The sequence below is a fragment of the Canis lupus genome, chromosome 25 (genome assembly GCF_003254725.2).
Source record: "Canis lupus dingo isolate Sandy chromosome 25, ASM325472v2, whole genome shotgun sequence".
Taxonomy (NCBI): Eukaryota; Metazoa; Chordata; class Mammalia; order Carnivora; family Canidae; genus Canis; species Canis lupus.
In genome coordinates, this window is record NC_064267.1 from 18,590,397 (window position 1) to 18,618,392 (window position 27,996).

Here is a 27,996-nt window from a genome sequence, read left to right on the forward strand (position 1 = left end):
AGTGTGCATGCATTTAACTAACTTTAGTTCTGTGATAAAAGTTAGCAAAAAAAAAAAGAAAAGAAATAAAATGGAAAAAACACTTTGTGCAAATACTGTAGGAACTTTTTATGGTCATGGTAGTGTTTTTCCTTAACATGGTTTGAAACTTCCTCTGGTGCTCCGCTAAATAAATACCAATCTCTCCTAAAATTTGAGAAAAATCTTAATGTGTACATTATACTTTGAGCAATTTCAGAAACTCTGCCTTTTTAAATCTTATGTTTGAAATTTTCTATGGTAAGAGGTAGAGAAAATAATATGAAAAATTCAATGTACCCATCTGTCCAGCTTCAACATGTATTAATTCATGTCCATCTTTTTTGCATCTGATCTGCACTCAACCAAATCCCAGATACTAGATCGTTCAGGATAATTTTGGCATTTTTGAACTTCATTGTGGTTCTTCAACTTCACTGTGCATTAAAACTACTTGGCGGATTGTTCAGTTGCAGATTGCTGAGCTCTAGGCCAACAATTTGCATTTCTAATGTCTCGGGTGACCCTGTCATCCCTGGTCCTGGCTGCACTTGATAAACAGTGGTTCTCAAGATGGCTTGTAAGTCTAATACATGTGGCACAAAGCCTTCCATTCACATAAAGTTTGAGAAATAACAAAAATAGAAAAAAAAACCATTGTGTTGAGAAGTGGTGATTCACCATCTATAGGCTAGCTTTGTGTTTCTAAGGGCATATTACAGATCTGTTTAGGGGTTCAGTTTGAATGTCCTGCAGGCACATCAAGTAGTCCTTTTGGGATTAACTGCTTCTTTGTCCCACTGTGTCAGAACAGGTGTGAAGTCTGATTTATGGCCCTTTCCAGGGACATAAACGCTCCTCTCCAACCTGATAAGGAGCAAGCACTTAGACTGCTTATAACTTTAGTGAAAAGAGTAAAAGGTCAAAACTGAAATTCAGCCATATTAATACAATGCCCAATTTTTCTTAGAGGCACAATACACATAAACTTATTAAAAACTTTTCATGGGCACATTTAAGTGCTAATCTGATCAGAACAATCAACCTGAAGCAGAAACAGGGTGGAAAGAATTTGCAAAGAAGGTATTGTGCAAGAAGAACAGTGGAGTTTCTAGGAGAGGAGAGAATGGCCAGAATCAAAAGGCCACTTTTAGGTCATTTTCCTGTTATATATTTAGTATTTTAAATTATATTTTAAATTTACAGAGATGGCAACAAAATCATAGAGTTTAATAATGGCCAAAGAGAACTACACACAGCCCAGTTCAAGAGACGGGAATATCCAGATGGCACTGTTAAAACCGTATATACAAATGGTCATCAAGAAACAAAATATACATCCGGTCGAATACGGGTTAAAGACAAGGATGGTAATGTTCTAATGGATACAAAATTGTAATGACCCTGTGCGTGACTAATCATGAAATAACACTAACTTGATTTCTTGTTAAAAGGTATACATTTCTTGTGGATTCTGTGTTTTAATTTATGTTACTGTGTGTGTGTGTATATACATATATATATATTCCATATATACATGGAAAAAATTATGTTTGGATTATAAAATAAAACACCATAGCTTTTTATATTGTTTGTACTGTACAAGAACAGCTTTCATTTTTATTTTTATTTATTTTTTTTTTTAAGATTTTATTTATTCATGAGAGAGAGAGGGGCAGAGATCCAGGCAGAGGGAGAAGCAGGCTCCATGCAGGGAGCCTGATGTGAGACTCGAACCCGGGACTGCAGGATCAGGCCCTGGGTGGAAGGTGGCACTAAACCACTGAGCCACCCGGGCTGCCCAGCTTTCATTTTTAATTCACCAGTCTTTCTACAGTTAAATGCATGACTAAGGAAAGCATTATTTCTATAAACTGTGGACTGCAAAAATAAGGATGCACTTTTACTGGTTGAAGATGGTTATAAAAACCAAGAAATATGAGAAATAAAATAGCACAGATTTTCCATGAGCACATCAGTTACAGAATAAGGACTTGCATGGAAAGTTTATTCAGGGAGTAAGATAATGTCTCCAGTCAGAATATACTGTGTTCAATTAATTAGTACTAATAGAATGGGAAGTTAAAACAATGAATAAATACAAGTAGGTCAAACACCAAAACAGGTCAAAGAATTCATTCTGTGAGTACAGATAAAAAAAAAAGCAAGGAGAAAATAGTTACTGTGAAGGTAAATAAACTGGTTTTGATGGAGACTTGAGAAAGAAGGGGGTGGGAAAAGTAACTACAGCTGGTGTTAACTCATCAAGCACACATACCTTGACGTTATAACCCATAAAACTAGGAAGGGCAGATCATCTACTTATCAATTTATATAATAATTACAAGCTGGTAGAGTCAGTGCAATATACAATATTAGCAATGACTCCATTTTTTAAAAAAGCTAAATGTAATTTAAATTCCAGATAATTTAAGAACTGAATCTGAAAAAAGTTGCAAACTTCTCAAAATAAGGAGTTATACATATTACTTCAGGATAGTAAAGGATTTTTAAATGGGATACAGCACAAACTTAAAATGTTGAGAAATCCATGAAAGGAGAAAACATAAGCCACAAATTAGAAGATACATACACTTGGCAAAGGATTAATATTCCTCCAAATCAGTAAGATAATTACAACAGCTCAATAGAAAAATGGACAAAGGATATGAATAGGCAAACAAGTGACTATTAAACCAGTGAATGCATATTGAAATAATGATACCTTTTTATACTAGTATCATATACTGGCAAGTAATGGTCTGGCCACACCACACATTGCCAAGGAATTCAGACTACTGATGGTAGTAAATTGAGTCAATACACTTTTTGGAAAGCAAATACCTCATGATTTAGTAAGTTCCAGTACTAAGTATATATACTAGAAAACCCATACCATGTACACAAAAGGTGCTTCAGAAGAATATTTGTAATTGGGGGAAAAACTGGTAATCTAAATATTTAGCAACAGAATTATGTGCAGAGACAAATAGAAGAGTGAAAGTGAGTAAAATAGAGCTCTGCATACCAACATTGATGAACAGTACAAATAGTGAGAAAATGAAAGGTACGGTATAGCACACTCATTAAAAAATATACACAGCAGTAGTATATCTTGCTTATGGTTCCATTCATGTGTAGTAAAATGTCAGAATAAAAAACAACAAATTCACAGCGGTGTTCACCTCTGCAGGGAGGAGAATAACTAGGGAAGCACCCTACAGGAGTCTCCAACTGTACTGAGTCCTTCTTAAACTTAATTCACATTCGTTATAAAATGAACTATATTTTTTTATGTGCCTAAAATATCTGATTTTGAAATTATTGTAAAATAAAACCAGAAAATATTTGAAAGCAAATATTTATTAACTATTTTTTCAAACAATTCCTGACAGTTTAACATGTAAGGAAAAAGGCCAGCACTACTGCAGAACAAGTCAAGAAAAATAAGCCTGAAATGGCCTACATATAACAGAAAACTTTCTTCTGGGCTGCCGTATAGATGTTCTGCACTGTATACCTGAAAAACAAAATGCATGTTATTTAAAACCTTTGCTTAATTACATGTTCAAACTAGTTGCTGAATCATCACTTGTTACATTTATGTGGATGAATAAACAGCTGGTTACCCAGGTACTTTGATAGCTTTGCGATTAGGTCATGGATTGTCCAATATGTTCTGTGCATACCACAGTCTTATGTGCCCACTTCCTTCTGCTCTTCTGCCCATCCCCAACCACTCTCTGGCACTATAACAGTCATGATAACCATTCCAAGCATTCTTACAGATGCATATCCTCTTTGATCCTGGTATTCTGTAGGTGAAAAGGGCCTACGAAGAAGAGTCTAGAAGAAAGATCCTTGTTGAGCTTTGTCATTCTTTGAGAAATCAAGGAGAGTCTGAAGAGGTGCTTTTACAGGCAATATAAATATTTAATGTATATTTAATCTCCACTATATTAGCATGCCTTATGCTGATTATAAAGGGGAACAAGAAGTCATGATGCTTACATCATTCATCTCGGTCTGCCAGCCCCATTTCTACAAGTGACATATGAACTGGATACTGTTCATCTTCATATAAGGTCACTATTTGTTCTGGTGCCTGAGCCTAAAATTAAAACATAGTTGTCAGGAAAATACAGTAATATCTTTGCTTTTTCCCTCCTACATTTGGCCTACATCACATAAGAAGGAAAGGGCATTCTCCAAACTTACTAATCATCTGTCTTTTAAAAAGGTCTTTGTAATGGTTTCCTATTAAATCCTATTCTTCCCATTCTTATAGTTTATTTAAAATATAACTCCTCCCCAAAGTTTTTCTAGATTAAGCCAATATGCTTTAATAGTACCATCCCTGTTAAAATTCATTTATATTCTACCCCTAGGGCATTATACTTTTATGCATAAACTGATGAAATTTTGAATGTTATTCATATAGCACAAGGGAGGAGAGGGAGCAGGAAGCCCAATGCAGGACTCGATTCTAGGACCTTGGGATTATGACCTGAGCCAAAGGCAGATGCTTAACCAACTGAGCCACCCAGGTGCCCCTGTGTGTGTGTATTTTTTTCAATGATTTATGTATTTGAGAAATAGTGTGCATGAGTGAGCAGAGGGTAGGAGGAAAGGGAGAGAGAATCTCAGCAGACTCCGTGCTGAGTGCAGAGCCTCATGCAGGGCTCAATCCCATGACCTGAGCCAAAATCACAGTGAGGCTCCTAACCAACTGAGCCACCCAGGCACTCCAGGTGTGTGTGTACTCTGTGCATGTTGTGCATTTTGTCTTTTTGTGTGTTATATGTGGTGTTGAGTGGTGTATGTGTGATGTGTATGTTGTGGTGTAGGTTTGTGAGGTGAGTGTGGTGTAAATGTGTGTGAATGGTATTTCTGTAGTGTGTGGTATATTTTCTTTTTTTTTGTGTGTGTGTGTGTGTGTGGTATATTTTCATGTGTGGTTTTTGTGTTGTGTTATGTGTAGTTTGTGCTGTATGTATGGAGTGTGTGTGGTATGTGTTGTGCCTGGTATATGAGCAATGTGAGTGTAGTTTTGACTGGTGCATGGTGTAGTTGTATGTGTTGTGTGTGAGGCATATGGTGTCAAACATGTATGTTTAATGTATGTGGTATTTGTGTAGTGTAAGTGTTGTATGTAGTGTATGGTATGCATGATGCTTAAGTGGTGTATGTGTGATGTGTTTGATATATATATGGTATGTGGTATAAATGGTGTGTTGGTTTCATGTGTGCAGTGTGTTTGGTGTATTTATGTTCCATATGTGTTTTGTGTGTGGTATATTTGTGTGTATGCTATCTGCTTTAGTGTATGGTGTATGCTGGTGTCTGTTGTGAGTGGTATGTGTGTTCCAGTGTTGCATGTTTTTGTGGTGTTGGTTACGTGTGGTGCCTATGTGGTATATATGTAGTGTGTGAATGAAATTTCTGTAGTGTGAATTGTCTATTTTTATATGTGTGTGGTGTTTTTGTGGTATATGTGTGGTGTGTGTGCTATATGTTAGTGTATGTTGTATATTTGGAGTGTGTGGTATGTGTACCATGGTTGCATGTGGCATATATGCATGGTATGTTTGGTGTGTGGTGTGTGATATGTGGGGTAAGTACTGGGAGATGTGATATATGTGATGAATATGTGTTGTGTGTGTGTAGTCTGTAGTACAAATGATGTTAGGTGTGTGTGATGTCTGAATGCTGAGTGATTTGTGTGTGTTATATGTTTGGTATGTGTTGAATGGGTGAGTATATCGTGTTTGGGTGTTTTGGTTGCAATGTATTTTGTATGTTTTATATGTGTTGTCTGTTGTATGTTTCTCTTTTATGTGCAGGGTATGAGTGCTTTGTGATGTGAGTCATGAGTGGTGTATGTATGGTGTATATTTTTGAATTGTTTATGTCATGTTGGTTTTGTGTGGGATGTATAGTGAATATGTGGTATTTCTGTAGTGGGATATGTATGGTGTGTGTGTTACATGAGGTGTTTGTGTGTCTTGTACATTTTATGTAATTCTTGTTTGTTGTGTGTGTTTAGAGTGTTCAATGTACTGTGTGTATGGTATATGTGTTCTCTGTGTTTGTGGTATATGTGTAGTGTATGTGTAAAAGGTTTTTGGTACCTGTGTGCTGTGTGTGGCTTATGTGGCATATGCTTGGTATATGTTGTATATGTGGTGAGAATGTGATGTAGGGGTGTTTGTGTGCTGTATATTGTGCACGCTATATTCTTTAAGTATAGTGTGCATTGTATATTTATTTGCATGTGCTATGTGTCGAATGTGAGTGCTGTGTTTATCTAAACCTTTTGATACAGGTTCTACTGCATTAAACAACTCAAAATTAGTACATTCAATTCATTCCGTGGCTTTGACCTGAATTCCCATTCTGGGGTTTCCTATTTTTAGGATGCAGCTCAATGTCACTTCCCAGACCTACCTGTTCACTGATTATTTGGCCTGCTGAGGAGGCAAATACCGTATCATATCCTCATCTCTCTAGATGGAAATAATCAGTCCTTGCACCTATACTTTTTTTTTGTAGAACATACCTCATTCTACTTCATATTATTAATGGTTTACAAATGTTTCATTTCCCTCAATTTATGAGTTGATTATAGGATACTCAGCTTGGTCATTTTCATCTTATTCATTACATCAGTGATATATTATTATAGGGCTAATACATTTTGCTAAATATAAACTAAAACATAATTTTAACAAGCCTTAAAATTAATCTTATAGTATTTACAGCTTTATATGTTTAAAGCATTTTTTTACATCTAGATTTGCATTGATAGAAAGCACTTTAGAAAGTGAACATAGGGACATTAGAAATAGCTTCAATAAGATTTTGGCTAATTGAGATAGTTACCATGGAAGAAGCATACAATTGTTTTCCTTGAAGACAGTCTATCATAGCCCACAATGCTTCCATGCTCCATTTGGGACAATATGGTATTCTTGTCTTTCCTGGATCTCTTAAGGGAGGTTTAAATCCTGCCAAGAGAACCTTTATGGCTCGGGCTGGATACTGCATAAGGTGAAGTGGAATTTGACGTAGTCTGTCACAAAAGAAATTCTTAAGATGTTCAGAATGTCACAATTAAAATTCTCTAACAGCTAAAGCTGTAATATATGGGAAAAGTTTATGGCATTGGATTTGGTGATGAATCTTAGGTAATACCAAAGCACAAACAATGGAAGAAAAAAATAAATTGGACTACATCAAAATTAAAAGCTGTGCAAAGGACATAATCAGTGAAAAAGCAATCTACAGAATGAGAAAAAATATACACTAAAAAGTAGGCATTTCTCCAAGGAAAATACATAAATGGCCAACGAGCACATGATAAGGTGTTCAACATCACTAATCACCAAATGCAAATGCAAAGCCATAGTGAGATACAACCTCACATCCATTAGGGTGGCTACTATCAAAACACCAGAAAACAGCAAGCGTGAGAATGTGGAGAGAGACTGGAACCCCTGGACACTCAGTGCACAATGGTACAGCTGCTATGGAAACAAATAGTTTGCTGGTTTCTCCAAATACTAATAATAGCATGAGTATGTGACCTAGCAATTCCACTTCCCAGTATATAGTCCTAATGAAGTGAAAGCAGTCACAAAAGGGAATCAACCCAAATATCCATTTATCCATGGATGAATGGATAAGTAAAAGGTAGTATATACACATGATGGAATATTATTCAGCCTTAAGAAGGAAGGAAATTTTGACACATGCTACAACATGGTGAACCTTAAGGAAACTATGCTAAGTAAAATAAGCCAGTTACAAAAGGACAAATACTGTATGATTCCACTTATATGGGTGGGATACCTACAATAGTTAAATTCATAGGCAAAGAAAGAATGGTGGCTGCGAGGGGCTGGAAGAGGGGGAAATGAATGGGGGATGTTGTATAAAGGGTACAGAGTTTTCAGTTTTGCAAAATGAAAAGAGTTCTGGAGGTTGGCTACATAACAATGTGGGTATAGTTGACACTACTTAAGTGTACATTTAAAATGGTTAAGATGGGGCAGCCCCAGTGGCTTAGCGGTTTAGTGCCACCTTTGGCCCAGGGTGAAGGGTGATCCTGGAGACCCGGGATCGAGTCCCACGTCAGGCTCCCTGCATGGAGCCTGCTTCTCCCTCTGCCTCTCTCTCTCTCTCTCTCTCTCTTTCTGTGTCTCTAATAAATAAATAAATAAAGTCTTTTAAAAAATAAAATGGGGGGACCCCTGGGTGGCTCAGCAGTTTAGCGCCTGTCTTTGGCCCAGGGCGCGATCCTGGAGCCCCGGCATCGAGTCCCACGTTGGGCTCCCAGCATGGAGCCTGTCTCTCCCTCTGCCTGTGTCTCTGCCTCTCTCTCTCTCTATCGTAAATAAATATTAAAAAAATAAATAAAATGGTTAAGATGGCAAATTTTATGATACATGTATTTAACCACAAATATTACAAACAAAAAAAAGGAAAATGACAAGTGTTGGTAAGGATGTGGAGAAACTGGAATCCTTGTGCATTGCTGGTGGGAATGTAAAATGGTACAGACACTGCAGAAAAGTTTGGCAGTTCTTCGAAAAGTCAAACAAAAGCACCATATAATGTAGCAATTCCATTTCTAGGTGTACATACCAAACAACTGAAAGGGGCTCAAACAGCTACTTGTACATTAATGTTCATAGCAGCAGCATTCACAACAGCTGAAGGATGGAAACAACTGAAGTGTCCATCAACATTTGAATACATAAAACATTGTGTGTATATATACACATACACAAAGGAGTGTTATTTAGCCATAAAAATAATGAAATTCTGATACATGCTACAATTGAGTGTACCCGGAAAACATTATCCTAAGTAAAATAAACCAGACATAAAAGGACAAATACTGTCTGACAGTAATTATGTAAGGTACTTAAAATAGGACAAATTCAGAGACAGAGAGTAGAAAAAGATTACCAGGAGGTGAGGAAAAGGGAATGGAATGTTATTGTTCAATGGGTACAGAATTTGTTTAGGATTACAAAAAAGTCCTGAAAATGGACAGTGGCAATAGCTGTACAACATCCAGAATATATTTAATATTAATCAAATGTATACTTAAAAATGGCTAACGAGGTAAATTTTCTATTTTACCACAATAAAAAGACTTACAGATTTTTTAAAAATCCTAAGTCGCTTTAAAAGTTTTTCTTTAAAAGTAAACCAAAACTTTCCCAATAATTATTATTTTTAAAACTTAAATTTTAATTCAACTAAGTTGATTTAAAAAAAAAAACAACCTGTTTATTGTCAGCTTTTCAGTTGATCCGTAATCAACAAATTGTACCAGGACAGCTAGAGGATTAAATTCTTTAACAGACACAATCTTTGCTCTATACCATAAGCCATCATCATATTCTGCAAGGCAAGGCATTTCTGGAAAGACAGAAAAAAGAACAATCACACTGCCTTGTTAAACAACAGTTTTTTTTTTTTTTTTAATTCAGAAAAGTACAAAGAAAAAGTAATCACCATAAACCTACCATTCAGGTTTAAACATTCAACAGTCTGTCATATGTTAGATTCTGTTTTTTTTTTTTCTGTTTACAGTTTATACACTTTGTTTTTCCTAATTCCTAAGAATTAAGCTCTGAAGAAAAGCACTTCTCCCATTCTCATAGTTCCTAGTTCTTCTGCCCATGGCTTAGACTATCCTTCCAATGCCCCCACTTGTTAGACTCCTGAAATTTCTTTTAAGCCATCATCTTCTGCAAAAGATATACCATGGTTTCTGCAATTCCTTTCAATTTTGTCCCCTCCAATCCATTCTAAAAACACAAAAATTAAATTTAAAAAATTCAATTGCCCTTGTTTCTTCGATGGCATTATAACCATCTACAATATCAACTGCAATTATAGGGTTCTTCACAATCTACTCCCAACCAACTTCTACCCCATATTCTCAAGTGTTACCTAGCTAGAATTACCCGAGCCTCTACTTCAGCTCATGGCTGTGGCTGTTCCCCTTATCTAGATGGCTCCCCATATACTTTTTCTGAAAAATCTCTCAAAGGTTAGCTCCAACATGACTTTTAAAAAGCCCTTACTACTTCTAGTCACTGGTTTCTCTGTGATCCTATGGTACTGTGCATCTACCTTTGCTATGAGCTGTTATTTTCATATTGAACATGGTTTTCATGTCCCCTCTCAACTAGTCCACTAGTTCTTATGTGCCGAACCGTATATGTATTCCTAATATGGTACCTGGTACAAGCAATTGCTCGATGAATGAATGAATGCTAGGCTTGAGTAAAACTGAAAAAATTAATATAGTATGTACTTCTCTCCATACACTTTTAGATTTCAGAGCAAATGGAACATACTTTAGGCCCTTGTCTTGCTCTACTTCCATCCCTTGTATGTCATCATTCTTTTCTACATAATCTCCACAGAAGTGTAGCTGTGGGAAAGTGATATTTAAATAATACAGGACTCTAATGTACAAGATTTTTATTACAGAGTTTTAAACAATTTCTTGTGTTTATAGAAAAGATTATCAATAGAACAGTAAAAAAATCTCCTCTAATAGAGCTGTCTGCATAGTAAGCAATGGACTGAATCACTGTTAACAGTCTCAACCATTTCCAGCCTTAGAAACATGGCTGAAGGTTCCTCTCAAAACACAACTAAAAAAAACCCAAAAACCAAAAACCCAACCCAACCTAGTTGTCATGTTATTTTAACCTACAAAACAACTTAATAGGCACTTGCCTATGAATCAACTTGTACATGTGCATACTTATAAAAAACCCTTGAGGAATAAAAAAAATACCCACAGAAAATGGAGCTATATATAACTCCATGAATGATCACATTACACACAGAATGTTTCTGTGACTTCTCTTGAGACAAGAAGACAATGAGGAAGGAACGGTTTCTTCCAGACTATAAATCTGAGTTTATAAAAAGAAAAAATCATGAATTTATTATTTTACTCATTCAACAAATGTTCATGAGCACCTAACTTGTGAAAGATGCCCTTCTAACTACTGGTGACACAGCAGTACAAAGAGTTCCTGCTCACAGTGCTATTTATTTTATATTTATTTATCATTCATTCATTCATGAGAATACACAGAGAGGAGAGAGAGAAGAGGCAGAGACACAGGCAGAGGGAGAAGCAGGCCCCACGCAGGGAGCCCAACATGGGACTCCATCCCAGGTCTCCAGGATCAGACCCTGGGCTGAAGGTGGTGCTAAACCGCTGAGCCACCTGGGCTGCCCTCACAGTGCTATTTAAAAAAGAAATAGAAGCATGGAGAAAAATCGGGTAAGGGAGAGTGACAAGCAGTGCTACTTTACATGGGGAGGACAGGCAACACCTGCAATAGAGGGACAGTTGAGCAACAATCTAAACTGCTATACGATTTGGATGAACATTCCAGAGGGAATAGCAAGTGGTCTTTATCAGCCAAACATGAGTCACAACCCATTAAAATATCATTGAGTAAAATCAGGTAAGACTTTAGGCTGATGTTTTCCTTTGCTTTAGTAGTATATCCTCCGATTTGTACAAAATGCTATGAATAAATACATTTCTATAATATCGCATACTGGTAAAAATGTATGGACACCACTCCTGGTTTTCAGAAATTGTCAACAGCAGTAACAAGATACATTTTCTTCATAGAAGAGTCACATATGTTTTCTAAATATGGGTAGGAATGGATTAGAAAAAAAGAGATGGCACAACTTGACCTATCTTGACAGGACAGGACACAGCCTGGGCTCCCCTACTGTACTTCAAAATTATCAACTTAGGTGGTTTGTAATTAAAATTACTGCCATTTAGGTATGAATGACAACTCTAACAATTGGAGCTTTGGCAAAACCTCAAGCTTAGAAAAATCACCTTTATGAAGTCAATTTTCCAATGCAGCTGAGTTTTGGAAAACGGAAGTGACCCAAGGCTGTTACTTCCCTTCTCTTACTTTACTCATTTAGAAAATGAGAAAGATCATCTATAGAGTGTCCTTAGGATTCGGAGAGATCATGCATATAAAGTGTATAAAAATATCATGATTTCACTCATGTGGAATTTAAGAAACAAAATAGATGAACATAGGGAAGGGAAGGAGAAATAAAATAAGACAAAAACAGAGAGGGAGACAAACCATAAGAGACTCTTAATTCTAGGGAACATGCTGAGGGTTCCCTGAGGGTAGGTAAGTGGGGGGATGGGGTAGATCACTCAGGAGTGATGGGCATTAAGGAGGGCATGCGATGTAATGAGCACTGGATGTTATATACAACTGATGAATCACTAAATTCTACCTCTGAAACTAATAATACACTATATGCTAAATTGAATTTAATTAAAAAATTAAAAAATATATGCATTAACATTAGAAATAGCCAAACCTCAAAAGCTCATTAAAGCAAATCAACGGTTTATTAAGAATCCCATTTTACTCAGGAAATTTAGTATACCTGTTCTAAAATCCGTCAGAGGAGGAAATGTCTCCACATTCTTATTAAACCTCCGCAGTGCTTCATTAAGGCTCTCAGACTCAGATTCCCAGCTGACTCCGCTGTCATCTGTATCACTATGCTGGTTAAACAGATTACAACTTTCTACAGAATCAAGGCAAATATACACCTAAGTGGGAGAAAGGGAAGGAAAAAGCTTTCAAATTCTGTAATTTTTAGTATTCATTTATATTGACAAAGTTATTATTATTATGGTAGCCTCTAATAATGGCCCCTATGATCCCACATGATACCAGAGTTGATCTTTATAATCAAAAGAACATAAGTGATGACATATGGCTCCTGAGATAGATCATTAAAGACATGTGGCCTCTGCCTTGGTGGTGTGCTCTTTCTACAACTGTTCGCTCTCAGGGAAGCATGCAGCTATGTTCTTAGCAGGCCAGTGGGCAGGCCCACAGGGCAAATAACTGAGCCTGTGGGCAACATCCATGAGAGACTTTTTGGAAGTAGGTCCTACAGCTCCCTCTCCACCCTCAACATCTTGACTGAGCCTATTAGTGTGAAATCCTGAGCCAGTACTGACATAAGCTGGGGGCACAAGAGGGGTGATTGCTCTTCTGTGAGGGCTTCCAGAAGCAGCTTGAATTCCCCACTACAGGGATGAGAGAGCAGGGTGACATCATTCCCCCTCTACACCTCCCATCAGCATTGAGTGACCTCAGGGAGCGACACAGCACCCCCACAGTGGAGACCAGAGCTGCTTACACCAACCCCCACCCCCCTGTGCCCTGTAGGTGCACCCACTAGGGCAAGTCAGCCTGAGAATCAGTGCAGCAGGCTCCTCCCCTGGAAAACCAGCATAAACCCCTCACATGCACCAAGTGTACTGATCATAGAGTGCTAAAAGCTTCAGCTCTAGGGGAAATAGGATTTAGCTTCTTCTTTTTTTGGCGGGGGAGGGGAATCTAGCTTCTTTTTATAAGCAGATCAAGACACACTTAGTTAAAATTTGCCACAGTGGACAAAGTCCAAACACCCACCACTGCAGGCAAGGAGAAACTGCAGAGGACTGATGAGAGGGTAGGAGCCTCAAAACACAACAGCATAATGCATATAGGATCCCCCCTCATTTTTGGAGTTCTTAATATAGCCATTACTTTCAAAAGCAGGAATTTGACAGGCTTTCCTAACATCACACAAACAGTGACCTAGACAAAATGACAAGATGGAGGAATTCACTCCATAAGAAAGAATAGGAAGAACTGATGGCGAGGGATTTAATCAATATAGATATAAGTAAGCTGTTTGAAACAGAAATTAAAACGACAATTATAAGGATATTAGTGGGGCTTGAGAGAATTCCTTACTGCAGAGATAAAAGAAATAAAAACTAGTCAGGCTGACATTTAAAATGCTATTACTGACTGGATACCATGACATAGAGGACAGAAGAAGCAGAGGAATGAATCAGTGATACAGAAGATAAAATTATGGAAAATAATGAAGCTAAAAGAACAGGGAATGAAAGGTATTGGATCACAAAGAGTTAAAGAACCTGGCAACTCCTTAAAGCTTAATAACATTCATATCACAAGAGTCCCAGAAGAAGAAGAGGGAAAAGGGGGAAGAAGGTGTATTTGAGAAAATTATAGCTGAAAATTTCCCTAAGCTGGGAAGGAAACAGACCATGAAATTCAAGAAGCACAGAGAACTCCCAATAAATTCAACAAATCATAGCCATCACCAAGACATATAATAGTCAAATTCACAAACAGACAAGGAAAGAATCCTGAAAGCAGCAAGGAAAAAAGTCCTTAACCTATAAGGGAAGATGGATGAGGTTCACAGCAGATCTGTCCACAGAAACTTGGCAGGCCAGAAGACAGTGACAGGGTATATTCAACATGCTGAATGGGAAAACTATACAGCCAAGATATTTTATTCAGCAATGCTGTTATTCAGAAAGGAAGGAGAGATAAGAGTTTCTCAGACAAACAAAAACTAAAGGAATTCAGGACGACTAAACCATTCCCACAAGAATATTAAAGGGGATTCTTTGGGGGAAAAAAAGATCAAAAGCAACAAAGACCAGAAAGGAAAGAGATCATCACTGGAAATACCAACTTTACAGGTAACACAATGGCACTAAATTCGTATCAATGATCACTCTGAATGTAAATGGACTAAATGCCCCAAAGACAGGGCATCAGAATGGATTAAAGAACAAGACCCATCTATATGCTGCCTATAAAAGACTCATTTTACACCTAAAGACACCTACACATTTAAAGTGAGATGGTGAATGGAGAATCATCTACCATGTTAAAATGTGCCAAAAGAAAACCAGAGTAGCCATACTTATATCAGACAAACTAGATTTTAAACCAAAGACTGTAACAGGAGATGAAGAAGGGCACTATATCATAATTAAGGGGTATATCCATCAAGAAGATCTAACAATTATAAATATTTATGCCCCCACTTGGGAGCACACAAATATATAAATCAATTAAAAACAAACGTAAAGAAATTTATTGATAATAATACACTAATAGTAGGGGACTTTAACACCCCACTTACTGCTAAGGACAGATCATCTAAGCAGAAAATCAAGAAGGAAACAATGGCTTTGAATGACACCCTGGACCACATGGACTTAACAGATATATTCAGAGCATTTCATCCTAAAACAGCAGAGTACACATTTTTTTTTTCAAGTGCACTTGGAACATTCTCCAGAAGATATCACATACTGAGTCACAAATTAGTCTTCAACAAGTACAAAAAGACTGGGATCATACCATGCATATTTTCAGACCACAACACTATGACAAAGTAAACTACAGAAAAAATATGGAAAGATCACAAATACATGAAGATTAAAGAACATTCTACTAAAGAATAAATGGGCTAACCAGGAAATTAAGAAAAAAAAAAGATGGAATCAAGTGAAAATAAAAACATGACAATCCAAAACCTTTGGGAGAAGCAAAGGCAGTTCTAAAAAGGAAGTATATTGTAATACAAGTCTACCTCAAGAAGCAAGAAAAGTCTCCAATAGAAAACCTAACCATACACCTAAAGGAACAAGAAAAGGAACAGCAAATAAAGCCTCAAGCCAGTAGAAAAGGGAAATAATTAAGATTAGAGCAGAAATAAATGATATTGAAACAACAAAAGAACAGATCAACAAAAGTAAGAGTTGATTCTCTGAAAGAATAAAATATATAAACTCCTAGCCAGACTTATCAAAAAAGAGAAAGAACCCAAATAAATAAAATAATGAATGAAAGAGGACAGATCACAACCAACACCACAGAACTACAAATAATTATAATAGGGACACCTGGGTTGCTCAGTGGTTGGGCATTTATCTTTGGCTCAGGGCCTGGTCCCGGGTCTGGGGATTGGGTCCCACATCAGGATCCCTGTGAGGAGCCCACTTCTCCCTCTGCCTATGTCTCTGCCTCTCTCTCTGTCTCTCATGAATAAATAAATATTTTTTAAATTATAAGAGAATATTATGAAAAATTACATGCCAATAACTGGGCAATCTCTTTCTAGGAAATAAATTCCCAGAAACGTATGAACTACCAAAACTGAAACAGGAAGAAATAGAAAATTTGAACAGACCCATACTAGCAAAGAAATTAAATCAGTAATAAAAAACATCCTAACAAACCAAAGTCCAGGACCAGAATTCCCAGCAGAATTCTACCAGATAATAAAGAAGAATTAATACGTATTCTTTTTAAAGTGTTTCAAAAAACAGAAGTGGAAGGGAAACTTCCAAAGCTCTATGAGGCCAGCATTACCCTGATTCCAAAACCAGACAAAGATGCTACTAAACAGGAGAATCATAGCCCAATATCCCTGATGAACATGGAAGGAAAAATTATCAACAAGATACTAGCAAACTGAACCCAACAATTTATTAAAAGAACTATTCACCACAATTAAGTGGGATTTATTCTTGGGCTACAGGGATGGTTCAATATATGCAAATGAAACAACATGATACACCACATAAAAGAAAGAATAAGAACCATATGATCCTCTCAATAGATGTAGAAAAAGCATTTTTTTTTTTTTTAGAAAAAACATTTGACAAAATATAGGATCCTTTCTTGCTAAAAATCCTCAACAAAGTAAGGTTAGGTGCAACATACCTCAATATCATAAAGGCCACATACAAAAGACCTACAGCTAATATCATCCTCAATGGGGAAAAATTGAGAGCTTTTCCTCCACTGTCAGGAACAAAAGGAGATGTCCACTCTCACCACTGCTATTTAACATAGTACTGGAAGTTTTTGCCTCAGCAATCAGACAACAAAAAGTAATAAAAGGCATCCAAATTGGCAAAGAAATCAAACTTTCACCATTTGCAGGCAACATAATACTCCTTGTAGAAAACCTAAAAGACTCCACACCAAAACATTGTTAGAACTTATATGCATTCAGCAAAGTTTCAGTATATAAAATCAATGCACAGAAATCTGTTGCATTTCTATACACCAATAATGAAGGAGCAGAAAAAAAACTCAAGGAACCGATCCCATTTACAACTGCACCTAAACCCATAAGATACCTAGGAATAAACCTAGCCAAAGAAGTAAAAGATCTGTACTTTGAAAACTATAGAACACTTATGAAGTAATTGAAGATGACACACACAAAAAAGGAAAAACATTCCATGCTCATATATTAAAAGAACATTGTTAAAATGTCTATACTACCCAAAGCAATCTACACATTCAATGTAATCCCTATCAGCATTTTTCACAAAGCTAGAACAATCCTAAAATTTGAATGGAACCAAGACCAAAGACCTCAAATAACCAAAGCAATCCTGAAAAAGCAAAGCGTAGGGTACCTGGGTGGCTCAGTTGGTTAAGCGTCTGCCTTTGGCTCCTAGGGTCCTGAGCAGGGAGCCTACTTCTCCCTCTCCTTCTGCCTCTCTCCCCCTACTCATGTCTTGCTCTACTTTATGTCTCTCTTATATAAAAATCTTAAAACAAACAAACAAACAAAAAAGGGTAAAAAAGAAAAGCAAAGCCTTAGGCATCATGATTCTGGAGTTCAAGCTGTATTACAAAGCCGTGATCAAGATAGTATGGTTCTGGCATAAAAACAGACACACAGATCAATGGAACAGAACAGAAAATCCAGAAATGGATCCACAACTGTATGGTCAGTTAATCTTTGACAAAGCAGGAAAGAATGTTCTATGGAATGAAAACAATCTCTTCAACAAATGGTGTTGGGGAAACTGGATAGCAACATGCAGAAGAATGAAACTGGACCATTCTCTTACACAACACACAAAAATAAATTCAAAATGGATGAAACACCTAAATGTGAGACAGGAAACCATAAAAATCCTAGATGAGAACACAGGCAACAACCTCTCTGACCTCGGCTGTAGCAACTCCTTATTACATACATCTCTGGAGGCAAGAGAACAAAAGCAAAACTGAACTACTGGGGCTTCATCAAGATAAAATCTTCTGCACAGTGAAAGAAATGATCAACAAACCTAAAAGGCAGCCTACAGAATTGGAGAATATATTTGCAAATGACATCTAATAAAAGGTTTAGTATGCAAAATTCATAAAGAACTTCATCAAACTCAACACCCAAAAAACCAAATAGTCCAGGTAAGAAATGGGCAGAGACATGAATAGGTATTTTTCCAAAGAACACATACAGATGGCTAACTGACACATAAAAAGAGGCTAAACATGACTCATCATCAGCGAAATACAAATCAAAATCCCAATGAGATATTACCTCACACCTGTCAGAACAGCTAAAATTAACTGCATAGGAAATAACAGATGTTGGCAAAGATGTTGAGAAAGGGGATCTAGCAATTGCACTACTAGGTATTTACCCAAAGAATATAAAAATGCTGACTTGAAGGGGTACATGCACTTTGATGTTCATAGCAGCATTATCAACAATAGCCAAACTATGGAGAGAGACCAAATGTCCACTGACTGATGAATGGATAAAGAAGATGTGATACATATATACAATGGAATATTACTTAGCCATCAAAAAGAGTGAACTATCGCCATTTGCAATGATGTGGATGGAGCCAGAGTGTGTTAAGTGAAATAAATCAGTCAGAGAAAGACAAATACCATATGATTTCACTCACATGTGGAATTTAAGAAACCAAACAGATGAACATAAGGGAAGAGGAAAAAAAATAAGTGAAGGAGGTAGGTAAACCATAATAGACTCATAACTATAGAGAACAAAATGATGGCTGATGAAGGGAGGTGGGTGGTGGATGTGTTAAATGGGTGATGGGCATTAAGGAGGGCACTTGCACTAAAATGATGAGCACTAAAATTCTATGATGAATCACTAAAATTCTACTCCTAAAACCAATACTACACTGTATGTTAACTAATTAAAAATTTTTTAAATTTTTTATTTTTTATTTATTTTTTTTTAGCGCCCCTCCCCCCGCTCCCCGCCCCGGCCGGCTGCGGCGGAGGCGGGCAACTAATTAGAATTTAAATAAAATTTGAAAAAAAAAAAAGGAAGATGGAAGTGTGAAGAGTCAATCCTAAAGTTTAAGATCAATATTTCCTGTTATATTTTTAACCAACAACTAATAATTTAGATTACATACTTCATTAGGTGAGACAACATGTTTAACTTGAACAGCGTAGAGTTCTTCTGGAGGAGGCAGAGATGAAGGCAAATATGGTGGTAAAATAGGAGTTTCTGTTTCAGACAAAAGTAATTCCTAAAGCACCACAAATAAATTCAAATTTCAGAATGACTATTACAGAAATCCTAAGGCACCACAAATAAATTCAAATTTCAGAATGACTATTACAGAAATCCAATACATTAAAATTCATTACACTGCCAATTTATTTTCAATTAGCAGAAAGCAAGCTATCTTAGAAAATGAATACCACAAAATTATTTTGTTTTAGTAGGTCCAAAATGTGAGTAAAGATCTTTAATATTCTTTTGTTTCTCCAATTAAAAAAAATTTGTGTTAAAACAGTCATATATTTATATATACGTATTTACATATACACATAAAACTCTAGAAGAATGGCTAACGAACAGTTAATAGTAATTGCCACTACTTAGTGGGACTGAGTTATTTGAGGTACAGAAAGGGGGGCTTTTTTCTATTTATATTTCTTTAGTATTTCATTTATTTTTAGAATAAGTACATATTTTATAGTAAAAATGAAAATAATATATGAAATGCCAAAGAAGATTTAAGTTAAAAATCATAAAAAAAAGTGTGCTCCCTCTAAACTCCCAAAAGCACAATAATAAAAAATTATGTGATTCCCAAGAGGATCCTGGCAGTCAGCAGTTGTCAAAGCAAAAATATTATAATAATGTGGGTGGTGTTTAAGTTTTAAAAGATTCTTAAATATGGTAATTAGCATAAAAGACAAAAATAATCACATTCAAATTAGATTACTTTATTATTATTTAGCATTTCCAAACTGGTGGCAAAATAGAACAAAACCTGTCTGAACCACTTAATAAAATTCAGCAAAAAGTGACTACAACTGCTAAATTTTGCTGATTTGTTACAAAGCACTTTATAACACATTTGTTATTTTTATAGTCACAGGAATAAAATTCTACTTATAAGTAACTGAAGCTTTCATTAAAACTCTCACTTCCTGCACCAAAAAGCACAAATGACAAAAACAAAAATCAAAACCAAAGCTGGACAGACTTCACAAGATTTAAAACATTGGTGCTTTTACGGGCATCTGGGTGGTTCAGTCGGTGAAGCATCTGCCTTCAGCTCAGGTCATATCTCAGGGTCCTAGATGGAACCCCTGCTCAGCAGAGAGTCTGCTTCTCCCTCTCCCTCTGCCCTACTCATGCTCGCTCTTTCTCTCTTTCAAATAAATAAATACAACCTTAAAAAAAAAAAACAGAAAGTTTGGCGCTTTAAAGGACACCATTAAGAAAGTAAAAACACCACTCACAGAATGGGAGAAAATATCTGCAAATCATGTATCTGATAACGGACTTGGATACAGAGTATATAAAGAACTCTTAGAATTTAACAAAATCAACTCAACTAAAAATGGGAAGAGGATTTTTTCCATTCTTTTCTATTTTTATTTTCTATTTTTTCTGGTTTTATTGAGATATAATTGACATAGAACATTGTATTAATGCAAGGTATACAGCATAATTTAGTATATGTTTATACTGTGAAAGATTATCACAAGTTTAATATATTAAATATAGACATAATAATAGAAATATAATAATAATCATCATCTCATAATAGTTACAGAACTTTTTTTTCTGATGAAAATATTTAAGATCTGTTCTCTTAGCAACTTTCAAATATACAATAGTGTTAAGTATAGTCATCATGTTGTACATTCCAACCCAGGACTTATGTATAACTGGAAATCCGTATCTTTTGATTGCCCTCACCCATTCCCCTTTCCCCATCCCTGGCAAACACCGATCTCTTCTCTGTATGAGTTCAGTTTTTTAGATTCCACATATTAGTGAGATCATACAGTATTTGATTTATTTCACTTTGCATAATGCCCTCAAGGTCCATCCATGTTGTCACAAATGGCAAGATTTTCTTTTTATGTCTGAATAGAACACAATTTCACCATGTAAAGATATATATGTGTGATTACACATACACACACACCTCACATCTTTATCCATTCATCCACTGACGGACACTTAGGTTGTTTCCATGTCTATTGAAAATAATGCTGCAATGGACATAGAGGTACAGATGTTTCTTTGAGATAGTGATTTTGTATCCTTTGGATATATACCGAGAAGTGAAATTTAGAATAATAATCCTATTTTTACTTTTTTAAGGAACTTCCATACTGTCTTCCACAATGGTTGTACCAGTTTACATTCCCACTAATGGCACACATGGTTCTCTTTTCTCCATGTTCTTGCCAGCACTTCTTATCTCTTGTCTTTTTGATGATGGCCATTCTACCATGTATAGGGTGATACCGCATTGTGGTTTTAATTTGCATTTTCCTGATAATTAAGGATGCTGAGCACCTTTACATGTACCTCTTCGTTATTTGTATGTCTTCTTTGAAAAAATGTCTATTCAGTTCCTCTGCCCACTTTTTAATTAGATGGCTTATTTTTTTACTATTGAGCTGTATAATTTCTTTATATGTTTTGGATATTAATGCCTTATCAGATATATGATTTACAAATATCTCCTCCCATCTGTAGGCTGTCTTTTTATTTTGTTGATGGTTTCCTCTGCTGTGCAGAAGCTTCTTGGTTTGAGATAGTCCCACTTGTTAAATTTTGTTTCTGCTGGCTTTGCTTTTGGTGTCAAATCCTGGGCAAAGTATTTAAGCAGAGATTTCTTAAAAAAAAAATAAATGTATATATATTCTCTCTCTATATATATTATATATATAAATGGCCAAAGAGCACATGAAAAGATGTTCGTAATTACCAGTCACAAGAGAAAAGCAAATCATAACCACAATGAGATACCACTTCATACCTATCCTAGGATGGCTGGGAAAAAAGTCAGAAAACAAGTGTTGATAAGGATATCAGAAAAAAAAGTCAGATAATAAGTGTTGATAAGGATATGGGGAAAAAATGGAACCTTGTACATTCCTAGTATAAAAGTAAAATGGTGCATCTCTTTTGGAAAGCAGTCTTGTATTTCTTCAAACTGGTAAACAGAGTCACCATATGACTTAGCAATTCCACTAGTAAGAATTAGGTCCGTACCAAAAGAGAGGGGAAAACAGATGTCTATATAAAAACTTGTATGCAAATGTTCAAAGCTTTATTCACAATTGCATAAAGGTAGAAACCCAACTGTCCATCAATAGATGAATGGATAAAATGTGGTACATCCATACAATGGGATATTATTCAGCAATAAAAAGGATACATACTATAACATGAATGAAACTTGAAAATGTTATTTAGTGAAAGAAGCTAGTTACAAAGGGCTATGTATTATATGATTCTCTTTATATAAATGTCCAAAATAGGAAAATCAAGAAAGGAAAATCCAGAAATCCAAAATTAGTGGTTTCCAGGACACTGGGAAAGGGAAAAATGGGAAGTGACTCCTGTTGGTATGGGGCTTCTATTTGGGATGATGAAGTGTTGTGGAATTAAATAGCTGTGATGATCGCACAACTCTGAATATACTAAAAAACACTGAATTTATACAATTTAAAAAGGTAAATTTTATAGTATTTAAATTATATCTCAATAAATCCATTATAAAAGAAAATGCTTACTTCCTGATCTTATATTAGATCCTTTGTATTGAGGAAGTGTCCAAAGATGCCAAAATATTTGTTTTTTTTTTAAAGCTTTTATTTATTTATTCATGAGAAAAACAGAGAGGGGAGAGAGAGAGAGAGGCAGAGACACAGGCAGAGGAAGACGCAGGTGCCATGCAAGGAGCCCGACGTGGGACTCGATCCTGGGTCTCCAGAATCACACCCTGGGCCAAAGGCGGCGCTAAACCACTGAGCCACCCGGGCTGCCCTATGCCAAAATATTTGGAACGAAACTTACCTCAAACCTTATTTCCCATCGTTCATCCTCGTACTTTTTATTGTACTCTGTTAGTTTCTGAAATAATATAGTATTGTTAATAAATAAACCATTTTCAACTATATAGTATTTTTTAAGGCACTTTCATATTTCATCCCCACAAAAACTGAGTGCATGTCCTTGCTGGCATTCATTTGGTTGTTTTAACTATGGGAAAATCTAATGTTTTGAGAGTAATCTTAATACTGCAATAAGAAGCTTCAAAATTATGTTAAACACATGTCAATGGTAATTACAGTTAACCCTTGAACAACATGAGAGTTAGGCGTACCAACACTCCCGCACAGGTGAAAATCCACATATAATTTTTTACTTCCTAAAAACTTAATTACTAATAACAAAAACAGTTAACACATATTTTATAAGTTATATGTATTATATACTGTATTCTTACAATAAAGTAAGCTGGAGAAAAGAAAATATTAAGAAAAATCATAAGGAAGAGAATATACCTTTACAGTACTGTAAAAAAATTCACATGTAAGTGGACCCAAGCCGTTCAAACCTGAGCTATTTAAGGACCACTGCAGTTTATTAAGAGAGAGTAGGAGTTCTTACCTTTTCTTTTAAAGGTTCACACTGAAGAGTACAGCTGGAAGCGAGGGACTTAGTAATCTTTATAAAACCAGTTTAACAAATGGTATATCTTTTATACAAATACATGGGTATACATACACATGCACACCCATCCCCACACACATATCCCTCTGCTTATAAAAAACTAGCAGTGAGAATTATGTGTACAAAATATTATCACAGTTTCTATGTGAGAGAAGAAAGTAGTTTTCTATATATAACTGAACATTAATGATTGTGTACTGTTGAGAAAATGAATATTTAAAAATCTACTAACTGTAAATCTAGAAATAAAAATATCTTGCTATATAAAACATTAATGTTATTGCTTATGATGATTCTCTATTTCCATTAAGTATTTATGGCATCTTGCAATGTGAAAAACATATCTATAACATGCTAATTATGTTTTTTAAAATATTAAAAAAGAGAAGCACTGGGAAAATGGAAAGGGCTTTTTATTGAAGCTAAGCTTAAAATCCAGCTCTGAGTTTCCGGTAGGAAGGCAAAATAGAGGAAATGTTACAATGTCAAATAAAAGGAAAAAACATTTTATCTGCTGAGAGAATCCTTTTCTGACTGTGAATCTTATTAACATTTTTAAATTTACATTTCTATATTCAAACAACATTCGACACCATATGGCCTTTCCACTAGGTTTGGAGACACATAAACATTAACTGAATCTTAGTGCAATTAAAATCTTTCTCAGGACATTTACAAAGCATTAAACAGTATATTGCTTTCTCAACAAATAATTTACAATTCTCTTTACTCAACATATCAGACACCCAGAATCATACTGAAGACTTGAAGTGTAAGGCAAAGCATGACGTTTTATCCAGATTGTTTTCTACAGTTTAGATTTTTTTACACTTTAGATTTTTATAGAAAAATTGCTCACTTACTTCTTTCAGTATTTCTTCAGAATGCTCAAAAGTACAATATTTATGGTATGCCATAAAATAAGAAAGTGACATTCCATCAAAATAGAGATGAATAGATACTTTCTCCCATGGGTTTTCAGGTAATTCCTATTTAAATTCAATAAACAAGATTATTACTATAAAAAAGTCTGAAGATTAAAATTTTAGAGTAGGGAGATATGAAATTAGATTTCTGATGACCACAGTTTACCAGTTTGACTAGTGGCTCATTTCATAACATTTTCTTCTTGGTATTTTGGCAGATTATAAAACAGTAATACTACTGTCATGGTTTCTGTAAAGTATAGCTACATATTCACAAGGTAGGGAATTTTCTGGTTATTTGCTAAAAAATTACATCATCTTATACTAAGCAGAAGGATAAGTTTGAAAAGATATGTTCAGAGGTAAAGAAATGAAGTTTTGTTAAAAATCCAGAATTGGCAAGAATCCAAAGAAATTAATGACAGTCTAGAAGGAGTTATGGTAATGGCTTTAAAATTATTTTTTTAAAAGATTTTATTTATTTATTCATGAGAGACACAGAGAGAGGGGCAGAGACACAGGCAGAGGGAGAAGCGGGCTCCTCAAAGGGACCCCGTTGCGGAACTCGATCCCCGGACCCGTGATCATGCCGTAAGCCAAAGGCAGATACTCAACTTCTGAGCCACCCAGACATCCCTAGCTTTAAAATTCTTAAGTTGGGGATCCCTGGGTGGCTCAGCGGTTTAGCACCTGCCTTTGGCCCAGGGCGCGATCCTGGAGTCCCGGGATCGAGTCCCGCATCGGGCTCCCAGCATGGAGCCTGCTTCTCCCTCCTCCTGTGTCTCTGCCTCTCTCTCTCTCTCTCTCTCTCTCTCTATGTCTATCATAAATAAATAAACAAATCTTTAAAAAAATAAAAAATAAAATAAAATTCTTAAGTCCCCGTAACAGTTATTAGGTAATGAACATGTACACAGCTGACACGGTGATCATTTCTCTTTGACTACACTTGGTACTACCTTAGTCCTATTGTCTCTAGTGAGTTATTGTATTTGCTTTGCAGCAGATCTCCTTGCTCCTATCTTTTCTATTCTCCAGTTTTTCTCAGCATAGCAGAGTGAAAATACTGGAATATAAGGGTAAGTCATGTCACGCCTTTGCTTAAGTCCTCAAGTGGCTGCCTGTGTCCACTTGACAGCTGAAACTTTCACAAATCTTCTCCCATCTCCCAACTGTTCTGTCTTGCTCCTTCTGCTCCAGCCCCAGTGGCTTCTCTGCCAGTCCTTGAACACTCCACACTCTGGGCATGCCCCTGCCTTGGCTCTTGGCATGTTACTTTGTAGTGTGAAATTTTTAGGTTTATAACTTGTATCCAGTTGTTTCACTAACAAGGTAAATTGAGGACAGGGATTACCTGCACCCAACACAGTGCTACATACATGGTAATATCCTGAAAACTACTACATGTATTTAAAAACATCTCCAAATCTTTGATAATGCTTCCTGGTGAGTTGTTAATAAAGAATCAGGTACTGACTTTAGTGCTTACAGAAGTTCTTAGGAACTTGCTCAAATTTAGGTTTATTTAAAACAATCCTAGAAACCAAAGTAGTGACTTTTCTGTGTTAATAAGTATATTCACAAGGAACATGGCTTGTCATAAAAATATCCCTCAAATTATGTTATCTACAACACTTTATAGCAAATAATTTAAATCAACAATATATGCTTTAAATATAAATTACCATAATGTGAATTTCCACCTCTCTCTTTGAAAGCAGTTCCTGAAGGAGTTCTACTGCATCTGGTTGCCAGACATTCCCAACCTATTTGGGATTAATAAACTCAGATTCTTTCACACTTTCAAAAAATATGACAGAAGGCAAATGAAGAAATATAAAAGTAGGCATAAACAGATAACAGTAGGCAGTAGTATAAAATATACAAGCAGTTTTAAGAGAATATCATGAGTATATGATAAAAATGATCTGAAGGAACTAATAATTTACCTGAGCTTCCCCCATAGTTCTCTTGAAACATTCTATGCTTTAAAAATATAAACCTACATTAAAAACAAAGCATCACAAAACTTTTTCTTAAAACATCAATATGACAATGTGCTGCTTGTCTAATGCCTATAGTATATATTTATTAAGGAGCTGTGATTGTGTTTTTATGTTAAGAGGTTCACATAGCAAAGAATTGGGGCCTCCTGCCAAAAGCTACCGAGGAGCCTCCTCTATCTTAGTGAATCCTTCAGATGACATTCATTGCAGCATTAGTAGGGACCCTGAGCCAAAATCACCCAGCTAAACTGCTCCCAATCTCTGACCCACAGAAACTGAATGAGGGAAAGAAAATTTGTTAATTTATACCACTAAGTTTTAGCTTAATTTGTTATGTAGCGAAAGATAAAATACCATTCCTTTATCTAATTTCCAGCTTTAAATCGGTTATGATTTTATGTGAAGAAATTACTAAATTTTAACTATCTTACACTTTCTCATCTATGAAGATAATAGGTCTCTTCACTTATTCAGATGATTTTTTTATATACTTCAGTTGATCTGTGGCCTTTATGAAACACAGTAGTGCTCTTCATAAAGGCCTTTTAGCTGTCTTATTAAACTTACTTCTAAGTATTTTATTATTTTTGCTGCAACTAAAAGGGATTTCATCTTACATTCTAATTTTTAGAAAATACTGTTAATAAAAAGGGCAATATTTAAAATTAATCATCCCACAAACTGCAATTTACTCACAGGTTTGGTATTACAGAGCTGACATGGAATACAAAACTGGGGTGTATCAGGATATAGTAAAATAGGGTAAAGATGACACTGTGGAATCTTCTCGGTGAATCCATGATCTAAATATTGTACCTGAAAATAGGACAAATTTATAATTTAAATTTACTATTAAAAACTAGGGGCCAGAAGGGACTCTTTGGTGTATAAAACAAAGACATCCTAGAAAAATCTATATCTGAATCTGAAAAATTTCTAGAAAAAAGAAACCCTATTCCTTCATCCCAGTGTATTAAATTTAATTGTCAAGTTTCTTTATCCACAAACCAGTGTTTTTTAAAAACCAATCTTATTAGATTTACAAATTCCTTGATTATTTTTGAAGACAATTTAGTTTTTCTAAGTATTTTAGGAGCACTGATTTACATTTAATAAATAAATATATTGGTTTTCTTGTTGAATTTTAAGATTTCTTTGTACATTTTGGAAAAGTCTTTATCGGATGTGTCTTTTGCAAATATTTTCTTCCAGTGTGTGACTTACCTTCTCATGTCTTCTCATTCTTTTCATACTGGCTTTCACAGAGGGGAAGCTTTTAATTTAAATGAAGTCCAACTTATCCTTCTTTTTTTTTTTTTTTT

At 35.6% G+C, this 27,996-nt stretch overlaps 2 protein-coding genes across 8 annotated transcripts in view; one reads left to right on the plus strand and one right to left on the minus strand.

The window, feature by feature from the left end:
* CENPJ (centromere protein J) overlaps nt 1-2,233 on the plus strand; it is a 54,095-nt gene extending 51,862 nt beyond the window's left edge. For all 5 annotated transcript variants that reach the window (XM_025462814.3, XM_049101107.1, XM_025462812.3 and 2 more), the window contains exon 17: nt 1,225-2,233. In XM_025462814.3, the coding sequence (XP_025318599.1) occupies nt 1,225-1,417 (193 nt within the window). In that variant the 3' untranslated portion in view covers nt 1,418-2,233. The remainder of the gene's footprint in view (nt 1-1,224) is intronic.
* A 1,130-nt stretch (nt 2,234-3,363) lies between these two features.
* Nucleotides 3,364-27,996, minus strand: part of RNF17 (ring finger protein 17) — a 116,594-nt gene continuing 91,961 nt past the window's right edge. For 2 of the 3 annotated variants that reach the window (XM_035716124.2, XM_035716118.2), the window contains exons 27-36: nt 27,371-27,490; nt 26,354-26,434; nt 24,606-24,731; nt 23,083-23,139; nt 19,157-19,273; nt 12,505-12,673; nt 9,315-9,450; nt 6,901-7,090; nt 4,030-4,129; nt 3,364-3,538 (exon numbers count right to left, since the gene is read on the minus strand). In XM_035716124.2, coding sequence (XP_035572017.1) covers nt 4,031-4,129; nt 6,901-7,090; nt 9,315-9,450; nt 12,505-12,673; nt 19,157-19,273; nt 23,083-23,139; nt 24,606-24,731; nt 26,354-26,434; nt 27,371-27,490 — 1,095 coding nt within the window. In that variant the 3' untranslated portion in view covers nt 3,364-3,538; nt 4,030. The remainder of the gene's footprint in view (nt 3,539-4,029; nt 4,130-6,900; nt 7,091-9,314; nt 9,451-12,504; nt 12,674-19,156; nt 19,274-23,082; nt 23,140-24,605; nt 24,732-26,353; nt 26,435-27,370; nt 27,491-27,996) is intronic. The other variant, XM_049101106.1, reaches the window with a different exon arrangement.